The sequence below is a fragment of the Harpia harpyja genome, chromosome 8 (assembly GCF_026419915.1).
Source record: "Harpia harpyja isolate bHarHar1 chromosome 8, bHarHar1 primary haplotype, whole genome shotgun sequence".
In the NCBI taxonomy this organism is placed as follows: Eukaryota; Metazoa; Chordata; class Aves; order Accipitriformes; family Accipitridae; genus Harpia; species Harpia harpyja.
In genome coordinates this window covers 16,081,043-16,101,758 of record NC_068947.1, presented here as the reverse complement: position 1 = coordinate 16,101,758, position 20,716 = coordinate 16,081,043, and the positions used below count along the sequence as shown (strand labels likewise).

General features: G+C 43.9%; 1 protein-coding gene across 3 annotated transcripts in view; it reads left to right on the top strand.

Moving 5' to 3' along the window:
• CLIC6 (chloride intracellular channel 6) overlaps positions 1-18,831 on the top strand; it is a 31,489-nt gene extending 12,658 nt beyond the window's left edge. For all 3 annotated transcript variants that reach the window (XM_052794832.1, XM_052794833.1, XM_052794831.1), the window contains 5 exons: positions 13,398-13,507; positions 13,954-14,079; positions 15,314-15,420; positions 16,403-16,584; positions 17,991-18,831. In XM_052794832.1, the coding sequence (XP_052650792.1) occupies positions 13,398-13,507; positions 13,954-14,079; positions 15,314-15,420; positions 16,403-16,584; positions 17,991-18,152 (687 nt within the window). In that variant the 3' untranslated portion in view covers positions 18,153-18,831. The remainder of the gene's footprint in view (positions 1-13,397; positions 13,508-13,953; positions 14,080-15,313; positions 15,421-16,402; positions 16,585-17,990) is intronic.
• Positions 18,832-20,716: the final 1,885 nt, after the last annotated feature.

Here is a 20,716-nt window from a genome sequence, read left to right as displayed (position 1 = left end):
CTAGCAACAGCAGTGTGTGTAAAATCACAGAATTGGTTTACTTTTCTCTTTGTAAGAGTGCATACACACATAAGTTTAATCTTTAATCTCTTTAATGTAAATAAGAGTGAATATTAGTAAAACGACAGCCTCTATAAATGTATTACAAGACATTGCACATTTTAATTTTCACCTGTACTGTCTTGTGTTTTGTTCGCTTTACAGAATTATCGTTTAATGGTTCATTTATTTATAATCTTTGTCAGAACTGGAAGGGCACGGTGCGGCAGACCCACTGTTCAGTAGAAGTACTGGTCAGACTGTAATATCAAAATCAAAAGTAAATGGATATTTCATCTAAGTAACAGGAGTGAGTTTGGGCCTTTTGTTTCACATTTATAAAGTAACTGGACACAAGTAAAAAGTTTATTGCCACAAAGTTGCTTCTTAATGAAGGAAAATTTCTTCCTATGCATCCAAAGCATTTAATTACTTACTAAGTAATTAAGTTAATTTCAGCAATAATTACTTACCCAGCAGACCGTGAGTAAGTAAATAATGCAGCGAAAGTTAGAATAAAGGAGACTTTATCTGCTCTGAAATGGCTGCTGGCATGTAGGGGAGAGAGAGAACAGAAACCAGAGGAAATTACAGCTTCAGACTTCTTTTCCTTTCTGTCATCTAGAGAGGATTAGAATTTCCAGATGTATATAACCCCTTTAAGCTGTGACCACTGCTCACTACATAAAAACAGAGTCGAGAGAAATATCCCATAAAGAAACTCCAACACACTGTTAATCCCTCAACAAGAACTGAGGACCAAGAGCATTCAAAGAACCATTTCTAGCAAAGAGCCTTACTGAATATATGAATTATGAAATCTAATAAAACAAAATAATCATAGTAAGTTAATGCAAACACTGCATTAAAGAAAGTATAGTGTAATTTCAGAAACATAACAGAATGAGAAAAGCCTTAATAATGAAATTGTTAGAAGATGATATGAAATGCTAATAGGTGGCCAGTCCAGGAGACGTAAACCTTGCCCAAGCTTCAGATGTTAAAATGTGAGGTAGCAAGGGTTTCGTTATTTCTGCAGGTGGGAGCTCAGCCTGAACTCACATTCAGTACTGGAAGAGCCCTGCTCCAGGACAGACCCCATCTTTTATTATCAGTAATAATAGCTAAATAACTAATAATGAGATAACCACTAATGTACAGCTGCATCATTAAAAACACAGTAGACAGGTACATCTAAATTGTTGTCCTGTTTGTAGGTAGACTCAACCTTTAGCCTACTACCTATAATCCATGGTCACACAAAAACCAGTTTAATGGTGTTCTGTGGTCGGTTGAAGCTGTGCAGGTGAAAAGTTGATTCCTTCTACTGCCTTGCACCTACACTCATTTCCTTTCATTCTCTTTCCCTCGGCATCTCTTTTTGGCCTAGCTTTGGCTAAAAGCCTTAATCTACACAGAGTTTTATAAAAAGACTTCCAAAAATCCTTTGGCATTCCCACATCCCCACTAATGGTCTACATATAAGTTATCTATCTGTTTTTTAAGTTAGGAGCAGTCTTTTCATTCTGTATTTGTCCAGTACTTAATTTATAGTGCCTAGATGCTACTACAAAGGTCTAGATTTTCCTGCCTCTATGAGGAAAAAAGGAAAGCTGGGCTAAGAAATCCTCCTGTCTGAGGATCCCAGCCACAACTTTTCCAAAGGTCTGTATTTGCATCAGTTTGGCAGCTGTATTGTGCCCTGGAGCTCCACATCCTGACAGCACTTTAAGGCAGGACCCCTAAGTTATAATCTTTGTAGCCTGTTTTGTGGATAAGCATTAACATCTGATGGGTACAAACAACTGCTGAAGGGTTTCAGCAGTTGATCTGGCTCTTTGTCAAGAGGATTGGCTATGTGTGGGCTGTGCCCCAGCAGCAGCGTCCTGATGTCTGGTCCAGACACTCAGCGACTTAGACCTGTCTGAAAGTTAACACTCCTTATCACCAATCTTTGGTGGCTCATAATTTTCCAGGTATGCTCATCTTTGAATCAACATCCCACCCTTTGATGGTATTGCTTTTACAGGTGGGAGACTTTCCCCCTATCCATTGCTGCTGCTGTTCTGCCAGGTGACGTTCTGGTACCATGTATGCCTTTACCTTGTTTTGATGATTATCCACAATCAGGCCAGCTGGTGGCTGAGATACCTCCTGAGCCCTCCTGTACTCCATTAGGCCTTGCTGGACATCCTCGAGGATGTCCTCGCTGTCGGAGAGGATGCTGCTGCTGCAGCCATCCTGGGTTGCATTTGGATCCTGTAGCTGCCTCAAGACTTGTGCCCCATTGCAGCTCAGTCTCTGTTGCCTTTTGCCAATGCTGTGTGAGGCTACTGGGCTGAGGAGAGTGTTTTTTCAGTTGCCATCCGTGGGATCCTTGCATTGCTCCTTGTATTCTGCAAGTTGAGCAGTTATACCTGGCCAGTAGATGAATACTAGCCCATACTAGCATGTGTCCACCCCTAGTTGTAAGCATGCATAAAACATACAGCATCAGCAGTTAGATTTGCAGTGATTGGCTGAAGCCACTTTAAATAAAATGCCATTTTGTGCTAACTGCTCTTCTGTTCTTCCTCAGAAGAGGATAATCTCTGGCACCATTTACTTTTTGCTATCTGGCTAATCTTAACACATGGACTCTCTTCATTGCCAACAGCATCCTACCCTGTCTGGTGTCTAGCTGGAGCTCGCTGTCAGAGATACTATAACCACCATCTATTTCCTTTTCCAAGGAATCATTCAATTATTTTAGAGTGTAAACTCTAGGATAGCTGCTGCTGTTTACTGAGCATTACCTTTCCCTTCCATCATTGCCCCGGAGTTTGCTACATGCGTTATTTTCACTTGGACACATTCAGTGGCATGGAATAAAAAAGCATGGCACTTGCCATTGTCTTGTCCTTGGAGTGATGTCCATGTCGTGTGCAAAGAAACAGTGGGCAGCAAGGAACCTTCCAGTGGAGAAGTAAGTCCAAGTTCCTGCTGAAAGGGATCAAATCTCATCTTGAGACAAAAAGGTTTTTTTCCTCTTGTGCTGTCACATATGCACGTACATATTGATGTACCTGCTAATCCTACCAGAAACCTGGTTCCAAACCTCATGCTGTGGTGGTTAGGAACCCTTCTAATTGTCAGCTAGAAACATTCGTGGCCAGTTTGTCCCCGTTTGTTTTTGTTTCAGCATCACCCCCAACTATCAGGGAAAAAATAATATTTGCACTGAGTAATCACACCTTCCCTCAGTCTTTGGTTTCCAATTTTAAACAAGAATAGATTTTCCTGCCCTCTGTTGTAAAATAGGTTCCTCATTTTCATCATCTTAGTAATGCTTGACTGAGTTTGATTTAATCTTTCGTGGGGGCAGAGGACCAGATTTTTGCAGAGACCTCTTCAGGACCATGTACTGTGTCTTGTGCTGTGGCTTGAATGCTGCTCTGCCTCTGTGGAAGAGCCAGCTTTGATGTAACCTAAGGCAACATCACCTTTTCCCTACAGCTCCATCAGGCAGTTGGGTCAGAGACGCTGGGAATAATGCACTCAGGTCTTTTTTTTTTCCAGCAGTTCTCTCTAGCTGATGAGTAGTCTCCAAGGGTGGGATTGAGCTCACTTAAGTTAAAATAGATGCCTAAACTCTATAGGGCTATTTAGCACTGTATTCGGATAAAGCAACATTACCAGAGAGCACATCATCCAAAGTGGATGGGTGGGTGAGACAGGCAAGATGATGAATCCTCAAGGAGTGGCTTGCTCTCTCTCTGTATATATCTGTCTCTACTAACCTGTTTTTTCTGGCTGACTCTATGCGAGGTAGTTTCCAGCTTCACTGTGTAACGTAACAGTTTGTAACCACTTTTATTGCTTTTCCATTATCCCAGCACTCGGGGTTATCAGTTTGTGGGGTATTCAGTCTGTTCCAAAAAGCACTGGTGGTGCTGCTGCTGTTCCTGCCTCCTGGGTTGCAGGCTCCATCTGCAGGTCTGGCTGTCATCATTAGATAATTCTCCAGGATCTCTCTGAAACTTGCCCTTATGTTCTGCTGAAATGCCAGACAGGACCTCCAATGCTCCCTCCTGGACCAGTGCGTGTTTTCATTTTTGTGAGGGGGAGGAAGGGAACAGGAAAGCCAACATACCCAGTGATTTGAACCACTTCCAGCTACCCTGGTGCTCTAGAAGACATACGCTTTTTGGTTAATCACATTCTGTTCTGTGCAGTAGGACTCTCTGCACTGCTGCCTCTCTCTGTAGCACATGGCATCCATTGGCCTGGATGGAGAGGGCTTCATGTTCCCATAACAAAACCAGGCTTTTCCCTCCGGGGTACTAGCAGGTCACAGTCAAGCGAAGTGCACACAAATTGAGTTGTTAATTCCTCCTCCAGGTTTTCTTCCTGCAATTCTGCCTGTACCTGTCTTCAGGTTTTATGCAGCTTGCTAATCTGGACACCTACCCTTTCTAACACACTCTCTTCCCAAAGCACCTCAATTTGCAGATTGGATCATTGAGATGTAAAGTCAACTGATGGTCTAATTTGTCATTTCTCCTCCCCTACTGAGTGCACAGGACTTAAAATGAAAGTCTGCTTTATTCTCACAACAAAATTAAATCCACTTGAGCCAACATAACTAGCTGCATTTCAGGTTGTCATTCAAGAGGATATTTAGCAGATACAAAACTTAAAGGACCTGTCCTTCTATTTGCAGTTGTGAGCCAACTTGCTTGTTTAAAAGTTATAGGCACACATAAATGCATTGACTGATTGTGACGTGAAAGAGAGGTAGGAGAAAGGGGAGAAAGTGGAAGACAGGGCCCATTTTTCAGGTGATCATTCAGATTACTAATTTTGCATGCCCTGTAAGATCTATGGCAACACGTTAGCATGGTTTAGTTTGGATGGGTGGTCATGGGGATCCTTTCAGTCTTGCACTGAATGATCTCACTACTGAGACCGTATCTTGAACCACCCAAACACATGCTCGAGGAGGGGTGTGTAGAGTGAGAACTTGTCTATGATGTAGCTGAAGGCTGGAGCTGTGATAGTCTTTGCAGCCCTAACTTGGTCCTTCTTAGGTATTGGGTGGTGGGTAGAGAAGGGGATCATTCCTGCTCAGGTGGAAAAGGGCCATGCTTCCTACAGGTGTGGAGTTCAACATGGACACTCTTCTGATCAAAGACTCAGCTACTCAACTACTAGAAGCTGTTTGCATTGCAAGGAGAGCACTCAGGGTTTGTCCCCAGTTGCATTTGAGTCAGCAGGGGCAAACTTCCAGCTTCAGCAGGAAAAAGGGGCCTTACAAGTGACATCTTGGGAGAGGACCCCTTCATTCCTTAGAGAAAACATTTTAGTATACTTGCTCCCTTCTTCCCCTGCATGCTTTTTTGTCTTAGCACCTTAAAAAGAGAAAGAAGCTATTTTTAGCAGAAAGTTTGTGGTTACGTACACTGTTGCTTCCATAACCTGAAAGCTTAATTAGGGTTTAGGACAAAAAGTGTGTTATTGAACTTGCGTGTTCAAAGTTGTAATCCTTTAAGTATGTTTGGTGTTCTCTGAACTCTGTAATACTGTTCAAGATAAAAGATAGATGTTATTAATATTTCTAAATATAAGATAAGGTACATTTCTATTTAAAACAAAAATCCTTACAGCACACTTTCAATATCAAGGTGCATATTTTGCTCTTAAAAAAGAGAGAAAGGGAAGGGTAAATTAATTTTTTTTTTACCTGAAGGACTGTCCAATTGCCGTTTAACACAGCTTTCTCATTGAACTTCACTGTTGAGGATGTCACACACAGCAGGAGCCTGGCAAGTACCAAAAATACAATTTATGTGCAGTAATCTCAACTACCGTCCACATTTTAAATATGAATATTTCTGCTATTTAGCTGAGAAATTAAACAGCAGCTGGAAACATCTGTTTTAAGAGTTGGATATTAGCAGATAGGCAGAGCTACATGACTGTTTAGAAGTATTTGAATAGTAAGTGGCAAAATTTTTACTTTGTCCATTAAAATGTATTTTAAATTACAGATGCTTTATCTTGAAACTTAGCCTGGAAGTACAATTTCTGCATCTCAAGTACTCTCAAGAGTGCCATTAGCAAAAGGCAAGGCATCTTGCTCTGGAGGTGGTTCCGAGGCAGAACCTCTCACAGTGAGATGTGCTAACGCCTGCTCGTTGCTCCGAGAGCAGAAGTCAAGAGTTCCATTTCAAGCCCAGTAGGTGGCATCCAAAGAGTTCTCTAAAATTCAGCGTTTGGGTGTTCGTGCCCTAGCTCTAGGCCACAAAATGAAAACAGTGCTTAGAGAGAGAAAATTCCAGGTAATATGTCTCTTCCTCGCAAAAAGCTTTGGTTTGAACGTGATCTGACCCAAATGACATGCCTGCGGTGCTTCTGTGCCTATCACAGAATATCATATGTTATTAAGTGCATTATAGTTGCCTTCAGTGAACCAGGATGACTTGTAACTGTATTTTTATTGCATTCATAACAGAAGTAATATTGCCAATTTTGGGTTTTTTCAGTGTTGTGACACTATAAGAATCTGCATGAATACTGTAGCAGGTATCAAGAATGTAAAACACACTTTGTATCCTCAAGGAGTAGATGCCTTTTTTTAATTAAAACAATATATCTATCACAGCACACTAACAGAACATGGTTATGTCTAGAAAATAGACATTTTCTAGTGTAGCTGCAGTCAAATCCATGTGCTTCTCAGAACCTATTACCAAGGCTGAAGGAGGTCTTTGAGCTAGCGGGAGTACGGGCGTGAAGTCATACTGCTTCCCTCTGTCTTTCTGCCTATGATCTTAAAAAAGTGCTCTTAAAAAAAATGGCTTGGGTACTTCATGGTAAACCAGAGGGCAGTGGGATTTCCTCTCAGGGATGAGGCGGAGAGGGGAGGCACTGGGAGCTCCCCTCCCCTTTCTCCTTGGCCATGGTGCAGCCAAGTTCAGCAGCTGGTCACAGTGGTGCAGCAAGGCAGGAAGCAAAGCTCTCTACCACAGAGGCTTCTCTTGCATTGCCGCTACATGTGCAGAGCTGGTGGTAGCTACTCACAGCAGCTACTGCCATCAGGCTGGCATTGCAGGGCTTAGTTCAGGGCAAGAGTCAGTGCTAGGAATGCAGTGGGCTCAGTTAATCCATGCCAGTGCAGACCAAATGAGTCTCTAGAAGGAATTAAAGCAAAATAGCTGTTGGTCTTGAAAGTCGCACCCAGCCTTAAAGTTGCTTCCCACAGGCGGCCCAAACTTGCGAACTCCTTGTAGTTTTCCAGGCAGTAGTTTTGAGCTGGTTGCTGTGGTTCCTGTTCTTTGACAGGAGATCAAATGCGTTGTGAAAAAGGAGAGGGGAGCTGTTGGTATGGTATGAGAAGGAAAAGCACACAAAAACTGCCTGATAGCTGAGGATCAAGTAAGGAAACTTGGAGGAAAGTCCCAGTTCAGCCTGAGACAGCTAGCTCAGCAGAACAGGCAGGGGCAGATCCACAATGCTGGTCCCAGCTGGACGGTTTGTTGTCTCCCAGTAGGCAGCGGTTCTGCTCCACTTGCCGGATAAACCTGCCTCTTAGCCAGCATAAATATGGGAAAGGAGGTAACTTAGCTCCCTCGTGTCGAAGAAAGAAAATGGAATTGCAGTTCAGCTTTTGGTAAAAAAAGAAAGTTATGCTCCTTGTTCTCCTTTTTATTGTAGCTTCAAAGGGATTATATAATTATATGAAAACAAATAAAAAAGTCTTTTCTGCTCCCTCTGAACTGTTTCTTCCATGCTTAACCTTGAAAAGGAAACAAAAAGTCCAGGAAAAACAAATTCCACTCATCACAGTTTTGAAGGCACAGAACATTTGAGGTCAGTAGAAGAACCTTCAAAAACCTGGTTCCTGATATGTTTGGACAGAAACAGTTACAAAACAAATTCTTACAACAGCTTCAGGGGCAGAGCAACTCCAGCTCAGGGAGGGCCCAAACTACTGGCTTAAGAATGACGTACAGTGTGTGACTCCTGGGTAAAGTCACTATAATTATCCCCTTGCGGTGGATGAGGATGTGGAGGCAAGTAACCTCTTCAAGACCACTCGGGAAAGCAGAGCTGCTGAATCAAGGTGATAGCAGCAGCAGCTCCATGAGGATGTGGAGGCAAGTAACCTCTTCAAGACCACTCGGGAAAGCAGAGCTGCTGAATCAAGGTGGTAGCAGGAGCAGCTCCAGAAACTGAATATAGATCTTTTGGGACCCTCTTTAATATCTTGCTGCCTATTGAAATTAGCCTAAGGCATGGTGGTGCTCCTACCCCTGAGCTTAAGCAGTAGTGGAAAGAAAGGTACGGAGAGCTTTTCCCTTTCCCAGCATCTTTGAGTAAGACCCAGAACAACAGCAACAACAAAAAAAAGATGGAAGAGAGTGTGGAACACTGAAAAATGAATGAAAACAGGGAGTGTAGGCAAATAATCCCATTAAGTAATGGCACATGATTACAGAGAGCTGTCATAAGTTGATACTGTCACAGTATATGATCGCTGCCTAAGGCTCTGAATGAAAGCTTCTATGGACAGCCTGACATTTTTCTCCTCTGCAGCAACAGCTGTCTTAATTGTTTGATTAATGAACTCATTAAATCCCAGTATTACTAGAAAAAGCATATTGCCCTCCTGACCAATCACAATTAAAACGTAAATGCCACCTATTCAAGACACTGGTTAGCCTTCTATTTAAGCAGCAGAAGAGCATAAAAACCAGCTTTGTGTTTTGGGGATTGGCCCACTTCACCCACAAGATCTGGATGTTAATGTCACAACAATTGCAGGTGGAGGCCAACTTGCAGCATTACCTACAATTACAGCAGCATTTGCCTAGTTATTAAGATTATAACCAGTCTGGAAACACAATCATCCATTGAATCAACAGCAAGAGACTCCGACTGACTTCACCTGAGTTAAGATTTCACCCTGCATCATCACTAAGCACAACAGTGAGGAAGTGTAATTAAATTCTGTGCGTGTACCAAGCACAGCTCAAAGTTACACATCCCTGAGTGGTGGTGTGGAGAAAAATGCAGGGAGTTTTGCTCCCAGTCTGCAATGCCCCTAGCTGTGCTGTCTTCCTGGGTGTATTAATATGGGACAGGCAGGTCTTTTCTGGTTCTCTTACTGCTGCATTGTGTCCCTGCAAGGTAAGATGTTGACACACGCTTCTGTAAAATGGCCACCCTTGCTTTGTTGGAAAGTACATTATCATATGATGATGGCATACTTCAGCTATTGTCATGTTGCTCGATACACAGCTATAAAGCTATTTCAGTGTCCCAGCTCATGATCTTTGAGTGGCTGGTGTCATCATGGCAGACACTGTTTGGAAACTTGAACAAACACCTTTGGCATGTGTCATTGATGCTTTTATGTCCAGTAGGAATTGTAGCTCCCCGGATTAGATGAGCTGAGTTAGGAGAACAGAGTTGTCTCCTGTAAGCCAAAATGCAAGTTGACATATCTGAAGGCATTTTATCTAGCTGTATTCACCCTATTTTCTGCAGCAGGCCAAAATATCCATGTTCTGGGCTTTCAGCAAAGGTTATAGGAAACTAGTGTCTTTGAGCTGCCAGGTCAAACTGTGGCAAGGTCTGAATCAGATTTGGTGTGCAAGGTCTTGCAGTCACTTCAGACTACTGGTCACTGTTACAGTAGGGAAAGTTTAATCACTGCTTGTGCTGTTGTGTGGGCTACTGTAATTTGCCTCCAGCTCTGCAGAACTGAAGGAAACCTGGATGTATCCATCACCAGCCCTGGCGTGGCAAGTCTAGAGATTTGTCCTCTTACCCAGAGCTCAAGTCCCTGGGGACTAACTGGCTTTGAGCTTCCTAAAGCTCGATGTGGTTCACCAGCTTCCCAGTTGTCCCTACCTGAATGGCTGCTGCCTCCTTTACCATAGAACCTCAGCAGCCAAGGCTTTTGGCTGAGTAACTCCTGAAGACCTGCCTGTTGTTCTCAGTCCAGGCACAGCAACCCTAGAGGACATGGCCCTGTCTTAGATGTTGGGGTGTACTACACAGCCTGGATAGCGTGGGCTTTTAGAATAGATTTATATTAATAAAGTGCACCAATGATTTCACAAGGAAACTGCTCAGGAGATTAACTCCTTAGCCTGTGCGAAGGATCATGGCCACATCAGAAATGGGGAAACATCCTAGTCTCTGTGAATTTATTTTCTGCTGTAAAAGCTAAGTGCTTACCATAACCACTGGGGACAGCAAAGCTGGGCAAACACTGCAGCTCTTCACTAGAGATTGTGGTACCTGCATTGCACAGAACACAGCTAAGATAGCAGTACACTATTAATGTCCCTTGTAGGCAACATGGGAGGGGAGACAGTACAGTATGTGAAGGTCAGATGCCTTTCAGACTTCATCGGCATGTTTAACACCATCAGAACTAGCTCACAGAAGTAGTCAAAAAAGTCATTACACTTGGCAGAGCATTGCTGTAATCAGCGATGCTTAATCCCCCGTTTTATTCAATTCCTCAGTGTTCAAATGATTTCTTTTAGTCTCTGTGAAAGGTTTCTAGCAGGCCGAGAGGTGTGAAGGTAAAAGGCTGAGAGATTCGCTGTTTGCTATTTTAACCATTGCAAAATAGAAAAACAGTAGTGCTGTAGTAAATTTTCCTCCCAAGTAGGTATGGACATAAAAAGTTTGAACTTAGAAACAAGACAGGAGGTTGCTTCTGTAACATGTCCAGGGCTGCCAGTCCCTTAACTTCCTTGTTGCCTATATGTCATCCCAGTTAAGGACAACCCGGGACTCAGTGCCTGCTTCGTGCCTGTGTTTGTCACAGTAACACGTCTGTCCTGACCTGGATCTCTGACTCTACCTATGGACGTTTCCCCAGAAGAGCAGGCTGGGGCTGCTGCATCTGGCTCTCTGAAATGCACTGTCACCAAGCTGTGGTGGGGGACAAAATGAAGCAACAACCATGTTTCCTTAGCTTCATCAGTAAAAGTTAGAGGAAGCCAAAATTTTAGTATTTAATGCCAGCTGATCAGGAAAAGTTCACCCTGCTGTCACTCTTGATCACATAGCTCTTCTTGACCACAGAGCTATCTGGAATGTTCTCCAAATGGTACATGAACCCTGCTGAGATAACTTATTATTTCCTATCAAAGGCTGAATGAAAATATCAAATGAGTTGTAGGAACTGTTTTTCTTGACACTTCTTTCTTCCCCCAGACCACAGCAGTTAGTGTAGGATTATTTCATCACTGACTTAGCTTAATGGTTGAAATTCCTCTATAATCAACCATTTAAGACACCAAAGCACAGGTTGGTACCAGGTTGGGCTGCTGTCCCCTCAGTGTCCCACTCAAGGGGTTTACCTGAGAGCCCACTTTGGGTGAACAGCTGGCTGTTGGCAGCACAGCTTATGCGAGGGCAGCAGGCTGGGAAGCGGTTGCAGCAGCACCCCCATGGCCAGAGAGCGAGGAGCAGCTGGAAAGGAGACAGCGGGAGCTAAATCATCGCCAGAGATACTGGCCTGCCTCCTCCAGACATGGCACATCTGAAACGATGTCCCCTGGCTGCTGCTTGTCCCCTCAGTGCAGCCTGGCAGAGGGTGGAGGTGCCCATTGCTAGCACCGAGGGTTCATAGTAATACCCTTCACCCCCCTTTTTCCTTGGGGGGTGGGTAAAACTTGACATAAGAGGCAGGTTGAGAAAAAATGGTGGTGTCATGTATTTAGCTCTGTTTTAAGCACATGCTAGCAACATTTGTAGTCTCGTTTTTACAAAATACACAGTAGTTTTCTATCTTGTCGCTGTAAACTGTACAGCACTGGAAAGCAGTGCTCTGAGTAGGAGGAAAAATACAATTGTAGCTTTTGAACAGCTTTCATTTTTGCCCCCTACAAAACAAGACTTTTCTAACACAGCAGTCCAGCTGTTTTGGCATTTCTAAAAGTTTTCATCCCCTGGCAGTTTTTAAGGCAATAGGCTGTTCTGGTTTTCACTACCAAGAAAGCCAGTGGTTGTCACAGTACCAGAGGCAGAAAGCAACAGAGAGTTATCAGAGGAGAATCCTTCAGGTTGATAGGGAGAATAAGACAGTTTATCAAGCCGCAGGAACGTCCCTCCTCATCTGTCCCTTATCTCCATGGCAGAAACCTGCCTGCTCCAGACCAGGTGCTCGTTTCCAGACATAGAGCTCTTTGTGAAGGTGAGCGTTGTAAAGCAATCCAATGGCAATGTTTGTTTATGGAGAGCTTTTTACTATATTTGAGATTCATTTGATAACGTTGAGGAAGGTAAAAGAGCAAGCAGAACTGGTTTCATTAATGTGTGTTGTTTGTATGTAAGGTCTGCAAACCTTAATGAACTAACCTATTAACTAAGTAAATGATACACCTGTTTTTTTCTTCTGCGCCTTTACATATAATCTAAGTTTTAAAACTGTGCTTTAGGAGAATCATATGAAGAGCTTAAGAATTAGACCTCTGATCTCTTCCAACAATGTTGCATGAAGCCTAACTTAACCAATAGCAACTATGCAAGACTTCACCTGATTTTAACTAAGCCTTTTAAGAAAATGCAATACAAAGTACATGAGAGCAACACTTCTGTGGCCACACGTACAGTGAGTTGCACCTATAATGCTTTACACTGACACCTGATGGTTCGTTCAGCCAAAAAGGAAAGACCATCATTACAGGGGCACAGAGAAAGAGAGGTTACGTGACTTGGATACAGCCACACTTCAGTCTTAAAAGTGGGAGCCTTGGGTCTATAACAAGGAGGGATTACCCGGGGGGATGCAGCACTTGTGTTTCATTAGTCCTCAGTTCAGCAAAGCACAGAGATGGGTGGGTTCAGCTGGAGCAAGGCTACTGCCGAACTTCTCTCCTCTGGGGCCCCACAGTTGCTTAGTTTGAAATTCTTAATTATTTGATTTGTTCTGTTTATTCCCTTAAGTGCTTTAGACATTACATCACAATTTATGCTGGTAAATCTTTATTTGTTTCCTGTGATCATAAACTGATTTAACTTGTTTTAATCTTGCAGTGACTTAGGTAGATTTATGTTCACATAGACAAATGAGGTGGAGACTATTTCCTTTGGAAGGACTGCTGTGATTTCAATTTTGTTTTCTAACTTATGGCAATATTCATTATGCATTTTAATGAAAAACTACATCTCCAGGGTGACAGGATTCTTCATCATATCTAACTTTGCATGAAAATACGTATTAGTAGAGATGAGTAACATGCTATATGTACTCGTAGCAGATCTGGGTTTTCTGCTTTCCTACTGCATCTGCTATCAAAATGTGCTATCATCAGAGATGTATGTATGCCTTTTTTTTTTTTTAATTGTAGGCTGGCAGTGATGGGGAAAGTATTGGAAATTGCCCGTTCTCTCAGCGTCTCTTTATGATTCTGTGGCTAAAAGGTGTCATATTTAATGTTACAACCGTGGATTTGAAAAGGTGAGATTGTAACCAGAGTTCTCCTTTCAGAACAACTCTTCCAAAACAGTGATTTTAAAGGGTGACTCTCTTCTGATAGATTTGAAATGTGCACCGTGCCTTGGCATTACATTAACAGTCCGGATGCCTAATTCCTCTTTAGGGTTCACTAGTATAAAGTGGACTAAGTCCTTTGAAGCTGTTGAGATTTTAATCTGTTTTGCAGTAGGTCTCTGTAACATAACACAGAAGTTCTGGGGTTTTTTTTTAAGCATTTCAGAGCATATTCAGCAATGGGCTAGCGAATTCTCACACCACCAGTGTGAGGTAGCTGGCTAAGTTTTATTTTGTAAGAAAGATGTAGAGCAGCCTGCTATTTTAAAGGTGAAACAGTTAGTTGCAATTAAGGATAGAAATTGCAAATGTGGTTCCTGTTGTGATTAACCCCATCTCTTTCCTCCCATCAGAAAGCCTGCTGACCTGCAGAACCTCGCCCCGGGAACAAACCCCCCCTTCATGACATTTGATGGTGAAGTGAAAACCGATGTCAATAAGATCGAGGAGTTCTTGGAAGAAAAGCTAGCTCCACCTCGGTACCGTATTCCTGGCCGCTTCGCTTGCTTTCAGCCCCTCACGGCCCTCGACAGGGGTCAGCGACCAAACCCCTTTGGTTTCGGCGGGTCAGGCTCTCAATGAGCTGCACATGTTATAATTGCATGCAGGAGGCTCGGGAGGGCTGGTCTGGCCGCTGCAGTGGAGCTTGCAGGGAGGGGTAACTTCAACTGGCGTGAAGCAGTGCTGAAGCCTGGCACCGTGCAGGGGGTGTCCCTGGGGTGTCCCCGAGACGCTGGCTGTGCTCCTCCCGCTGCCCTCGCCTTTGCCCTGAGTTCCCTGCTCTGCCACCACAGTCACTCCCAAGGCACGAAATCCACCCCGCTGCAGCAAGCGTGTGCAGAAACCTGCGTGCCGCTGCAGAAACCTGACCTCTTTTCCTCTGCTTGTGTGTGTTTGAGGTTTCTCTCTTCACACTGTACAAATAATTACACTTACTGGGAGCAGGTAGTTGGAAGAAAAAGGGCAGTGAAAGCCTCCCACATGGTAGACATGCTGGGGCTCATTTTGAGTGGCCAGGTGGGCCCATCTTAGCACACAGACTGGTCTGGGTTTCGGACTTGTCGTTCCCCACCCCAGCAGCTCTTCCCACCTCTACTCGAACCCCGCTGTCCCACCATCATGACCAGCAGCATCATGTCCCCCACCCACACACCTTCTCTCCCCTGGGACAGCAGCCCTGCTCCGCAGTGCTCCCTTCTCAAGCAGCCGAACCTGACTTAAATGAGGCAAGCAGCTGCTCCCCTCTACTTTTCCCTTCCTATCTGCCCCTGGCAACAACAGCTGCTGGACTGGCCGCTCCGAGCTTGCTCACGCACAAGCGAGCGGGCCAGGCACGGAGGCTGGGAGGAGCAGCAGCAGCTGTTGCCAATAGGGACTTTCCCTCTGCTCCTTCTCATGGCAGGAGCCACGCTCCACGCGGCCTCGCCTCCAGTGAAGGAGGCCTGGGAGAGGCACTGGGCTGTCTGGGCGGTGTTTGCAGTGTGAACAGTCATTTCCCCATCTCCCTCAGGAAAAGGAGGTCATCCACATGGTTTAACTATGGTTTAAATTTGCACTTGCTAAGTGATTTTTAGTTCAGGATAGTTCCCTTTGAAAGTCCTGTGTGGCTGTATATTGTGACACTGCAGTGTAAATAATGTATATTAAATAATTAGTGGAGATGGAAATAAAGGCTAGTCATATAACTTCTTTTTGTTTCTTTTAACTCCTCAGGTATCCCAAACTTGCACCAAACCACCCGGAGTCTAACTCTGCAGGAAATGATGTCTTCGCAAAATTCTCTGCGTTCATAAAGAACCCGAGAAAAGATGCTAACGAAAGTATGTGCTGCAGTCCTTATGTCAGCCCTGATAGTTAGTGGAAGAAATTAGAGCTGTACAATTCTGGCACACTGTGCTGGAGATATCCCATTTACAGCTTAGGTTAAACAGTCATTTTCCAGAGCATAAAGGCTGTGGAAATCTGTGCCTATTCACTTTCTTCTTTGAGGATTCCCAAAGTTAGTTTACACAGATACCACTGTCAGCAGGGGAGCACCAACTCCAGCTCCTCCTCGTTTCGTCAGCTCTCAAACTCCTAACACTGCACCTTGCCCACAGCTCTGCTAAAAGCACAGCCGACTTGAACTGAGACCTTACCTTTCTACTCTATTTCTGTAAATAATGAGGACTCTAGACCCATGGCACATGTCTCTAGAGCAGAACCCTCACAACCACCATGGATTAGCTCATCTCTGTCCTCCAGCTGTCAGCCCTGTTCTCTTTGCTCTTCCCTTCTCCCCTCTTCACAGTGGCACAGGGGCACCACCAGACCACGAAAAGCCCAGCCAACCTTTGCCAGCCTCTGCTGCCCTGACCCCACTCCTGTGTGCTCAGCCAAAAGCACGGGACTCACGGTCCAGTTTCCTGTACACCCCAAAGTGGCATCCCAGTGGCTTGCTGTTGTAGCTCCCAGCCTTGCTGTCCTGCCTGTGAGCAGGCACTTGCCCCGTGGCTCCCAAGACGAGAGTCAAGGTGAAGGCAGAGCCACTCTGCAAAAACACACTCTGCAAAGTTGTTTGAGGAGCCATTTCTGGTAACACAGCCCCAGTCTGATTTTTCTCAGAACCCCCTTTAGCTACTTAAAGCTCTTATCCCAGCATTAACTTTTAAGCTTAGGATAAAGGAATTGCAGGAGTTGGCATGGCCGGGTGTCTGTGAGCTGGGTTGGTGCCAGGAGACAGGATGCAGGAGTTGCCTTTCTGCTCGGTGTCAGAGAGACCTTGGTACAAGCTTGAATGACCTTTTTATTGTCTTAACCTAGATTTGGAAAAATCTTTGCTTAAAGCCCTGAGGAAGCTGGACAACTATTTAAATAGCCCCTTGCCTGATGAAATTGATGCTTACAGCACTGAGGAGATCACTGTTTCCAGCCGGAAATTCCTGGATGGAGATGAGCTCACCTTAGCAGATTGCAACCTCCTACCAAAGCTCCATATAATCAAGGTTTGCATTTGCTTTTTAGCTTCCTGAAAAGAAGGGTGTCAGAGAAGCTCAAGTCCTTTTCTAAAAGGCAGAGGAATCCTTTATCTATTCTGAGGCCACACAGTAGCTGTGTAGGGACACTGAACACTAATGCACAAGGCCATTTCATTACAGCATGGCTAGGCAGGTCCTCACATTGGTGACTCTGGAGCTGGAATATCTGGTTTCATATCTGGACTGTGACTGCACTCGCTAAGACTCTCACAAGTATGAAATAAGTGCTATGTTCAGTGCTGTAGAGAAGTGTTTTCATTTGCATTTCATATGCAAAGTGCATATGACCATGGACCAGTAAGGTTAAATTATTTTGCCCATGCCAATTCAACAAGCCAGCAAAAGCTGAAATTTGAACCTGTCTCTCCCACCTTTAATCCAAAACTCTTTCTTTGCTGAATACCACCACTAGTACCAATAATGCTGGCAAGGTAGCCACCACCCACTGCCTTCCAGCCAAGGCTCCTAGCCTCTTCTTGCAGGGCTGTGGAGCATCTACACAGACCTAACAGTCCTGGTGACCAAGATGTTTGGGTGTTGTCACAGCCTGTTCCTAGGCTACTCTGGAGCCAACCAGGCTCTGGAAGAGAAATGGCCGTACTGGAAATTCATTGGTTTTCAAACAAACGAGGTGACTTCAGAAAGTTTCCTTTTTGACTACTATTTTGTCAGAGGATGAGTGGATTGAATTGCTTTCTGACACCTCCACAAGTGAAACCTTTCCCCAGAGATGTTCTGGTTGAACCTATTCCAGAGCACAGCAAGGGAATGAGCCCTTTCCCATGCCCATGCAAAGCTCATGCACAGCAAAGCTCGAGAGTTAGCAAGGGTCAGCAGAGCCAATACAGGGAGAATCACCTTATGTCAGGTGAATGTCTGAAGGATGATGAAGGATGAACATCACACCATCCTTGCTGGCCAACACGGAGAGGTTAGGTATTGGCCAATAGTTGTTTTGCCTACCCATTTGAAATTTAGTATTTTAATTCAAGTTTTTCCTTTCTGTTTCAGTCAAAGTATCCAAGTATGGGCCAGTTTATTACTGTAAGATTATTCTGTTAATTCTGGTTTATGCTAGCTCCCTTGCTGTTTTAAGCTGTATCTCTTCCAGGTGTGGTCTACTGGTCCACATAGCTCTGCATAGCTCTAGCAAAATATTTATACCAAATGAATCCTTTTAAGTGAGTTAGCTTCTTAGCTAGCTTTCTTCATCCCATGTCTTCTCTTTTTTTGTCTTTCCTTCTCCTTTCCCCCTACGTTGCATATAATGACAGACTTACGCATTGAAAATTTGAAATGGGCATAAAGAATAGATTTGGGGTTTTTGCAGATCATGTGTGTAATGATATTTTTCTTTTTTCTTTTAATAAAAGGTTGTTGCAAAAAAATATAGAAATTTTGATTTTCCACCTGAAATGACAGGGATTTCAAGATACTTGAACAATGCATATGCAAGAGATGAATTTACAAACACTTGTCCCGCTGATCAAGAAATTGAGTATGCATATTTGGATGTTGCAAAGAGAATGAAGTAAACAGAAGATGCCTCCATTCTTTATTGCTTCTGAGATTTAGATGGGCACGAGCCAAGATGGAAAAAACAAAAGCCAGCATACATTCTGCAGTGTAATTTTAAGTTCTGCTATTGGCCAATCCTTCTTTTATAATGATTGTATAGCATTATTTGCTCATTCTTAAATTATGTATGTATATGTTTGTGTGTCTGTACAGATGTCTGCACACATGAATGTCTGTTGTGCATCCCAAGTTAAAGGCATCAGTCAATATTAAAGCATTTGTTGAAGTTAGGGAAACAGTGTAGGTCACACAATTATAGCAATACTACAGACTAGTGACTTATGCTAAATTGCTGAATTTTGAGACGAAATAGCCCTGTTTCTAACACACATTTAACTTGTCATTATTGCTGCCTCTGATCTCTGTTTCACAGTTGTTGCCAAACTTCACAGTTACTGGGAGGGTGTCTGTTTGCTTCTCTGCAAGCCTCGGAGGGCCACAAGCCAGCAGCTGGTGCCCATGCAGCACCCTGGTTAACCCAGGAGAGAGGCCAGCCTGTTGGTGGGACCACATCTGACGTCCCAGAAGCCCTCTCCTCTGTGCTAGACACCTGCAAGGCAGGTCAATGAAGAACAACTCCTTTTCATTTTGCATGAGTCTTCTTTGGTATTAAAAATAAATAAATAACTTAAAAAATTCCTGCCTTCTCCTCTCTCAGGGCTGCAGAACCCATTGAACTTCCCTCCTGGTGCTCCCAAAGAGAGGAACGCAGACTGTCACTGGCCTATGGACTATCTGATAATAGATATTTGGCAAGGGAGGAGGGAGAGAAATGGGTGAACATCTGTCCCCAGCAAGTGATGTAGGATTTCTTTGTCATCCTTCCATGACTCTCATTTGGTTTTGGAAAGCAAAGAGGAGGAGAGGGTCTAAGAAAGAAACAGTCCTTCTGTACTTCCTTTTCCTGGTTCAGCTCCAGCATACTGGCTTTCCCAGGGCAGCTGTTAGGACTTCATTGCTGAGAGCTTTACAGCTGATCAGGCAGGTATCTATCAGGAATGAGGTAGACCTACCTCCTGCCTTAGGCGGGGCATGGATTAGATGAACCCCTCCAGCCTCGCATGAGTCTGTGTTCAAGACAGTCAGTACTGGTGAGAAACACCCTTTAGCCTGGCATCAGGGAGCACACTATTAGAGCTCTATGGACTACGAAAAGTGATGTCCACAGCTGCTTTCTGCTGAGCAGGCCCTCAGCAAGCACATAGGAGTAGAGGGTGCGATGCTTTAGTCATAGGGTCACCTGGAAGTTTCCTTCTGATGGATTTTGCCTGTGTGTACAAAATAGCTATATCCACAAAAAGACTCTTACAGACTAGTCATTCATCCTTGCCCATGTCAAACATACAATTGAATCCTAACAAAGCATTACTTAACAGTAAGTCAGTGTCAGACATATTGTGTCTGTGGTGTCTTCATCTTACACACTACACAGTTCTGATGCAAACGTGCTATCATCACAATTATTTGCAAGCAGTGTTAAATGTGCAGTTTTAGTTTGCCTTTAGAGAAAACAGACACAATACCTTTCCCCTCCCAGACTCAACTGTGAACTCCCATACACAGGTTGATAGCTGAGCAGTCACTCATCACGTATTACTAACTGTTACTTTGTATTTTCAAATACATACATATATATATATATAAAAAAAATATATAAAAAATGAAATCTGTATACTCTTTTCATATGCCTTACAAATTTAAATAGAAAATATGCAAATTCATAAGTAATTTGAACAGTGTTCTGTCTTTATTTCCTTGGTAATTTCCTGGTAAGCTGCATTGCAACAGTGGCCTAGATTTTAAGGAATACAAGGCAAAATTTAACCCAACTTTCATTTGTTTTGGAGCAATCGTGTATGTCGTAGACCTGCAGTGAGATCTTGGGAGCAATACGTACTGGCTGTGCGCATTACTGACGAATAAAAAAACCAAAGGGCCAGCGTGTAATCCTTGACCTAGACGAGCCACCTACCACAAACTGTCCCACATCCACGCGGGTTTGGTGCTGGACACATTTGTAACTGTTTGGTCTTGGGGAGATCCACTTGGGATGATCCAAAACAGCCAGGGACTGCCCACACTGCTCGGCAGCTCTTGCAGCAATCCAAATGCATGAGATGGCTCCTGGCCCTCTCTTGCTTCTCGCCCTACATACGATTATGGCTGTTTATCATCAATAAAAGAGCCTGGGCTATTCCCTGGCCCTGAGAGCATGTAGCAATGTGTGGTTCACACCTGAACGGCTCTTTTCTACCTCCTGGAAACAGGGTGGCCATGCTGGTTGTGGGGAAGAGTACCTATCTCCAAATCACGCCTGGACGTTGGTGAAAGCAATGCTCTTTGGCACAGGTCAGGGTATTTGTAAAAGAAGTCTTGAGGTTGGTGAAGATGAATGAAAATGTGCGTGTGAAACCACTAAAAGAAACAGAAAAGCAAGGGTTGAAAAAATGAATAGGTTAATCGCTACAGGGCATTGTAGAAGTAAATTCATTCAAAGGATGTGGTAGCAAGAAAGCAAAGA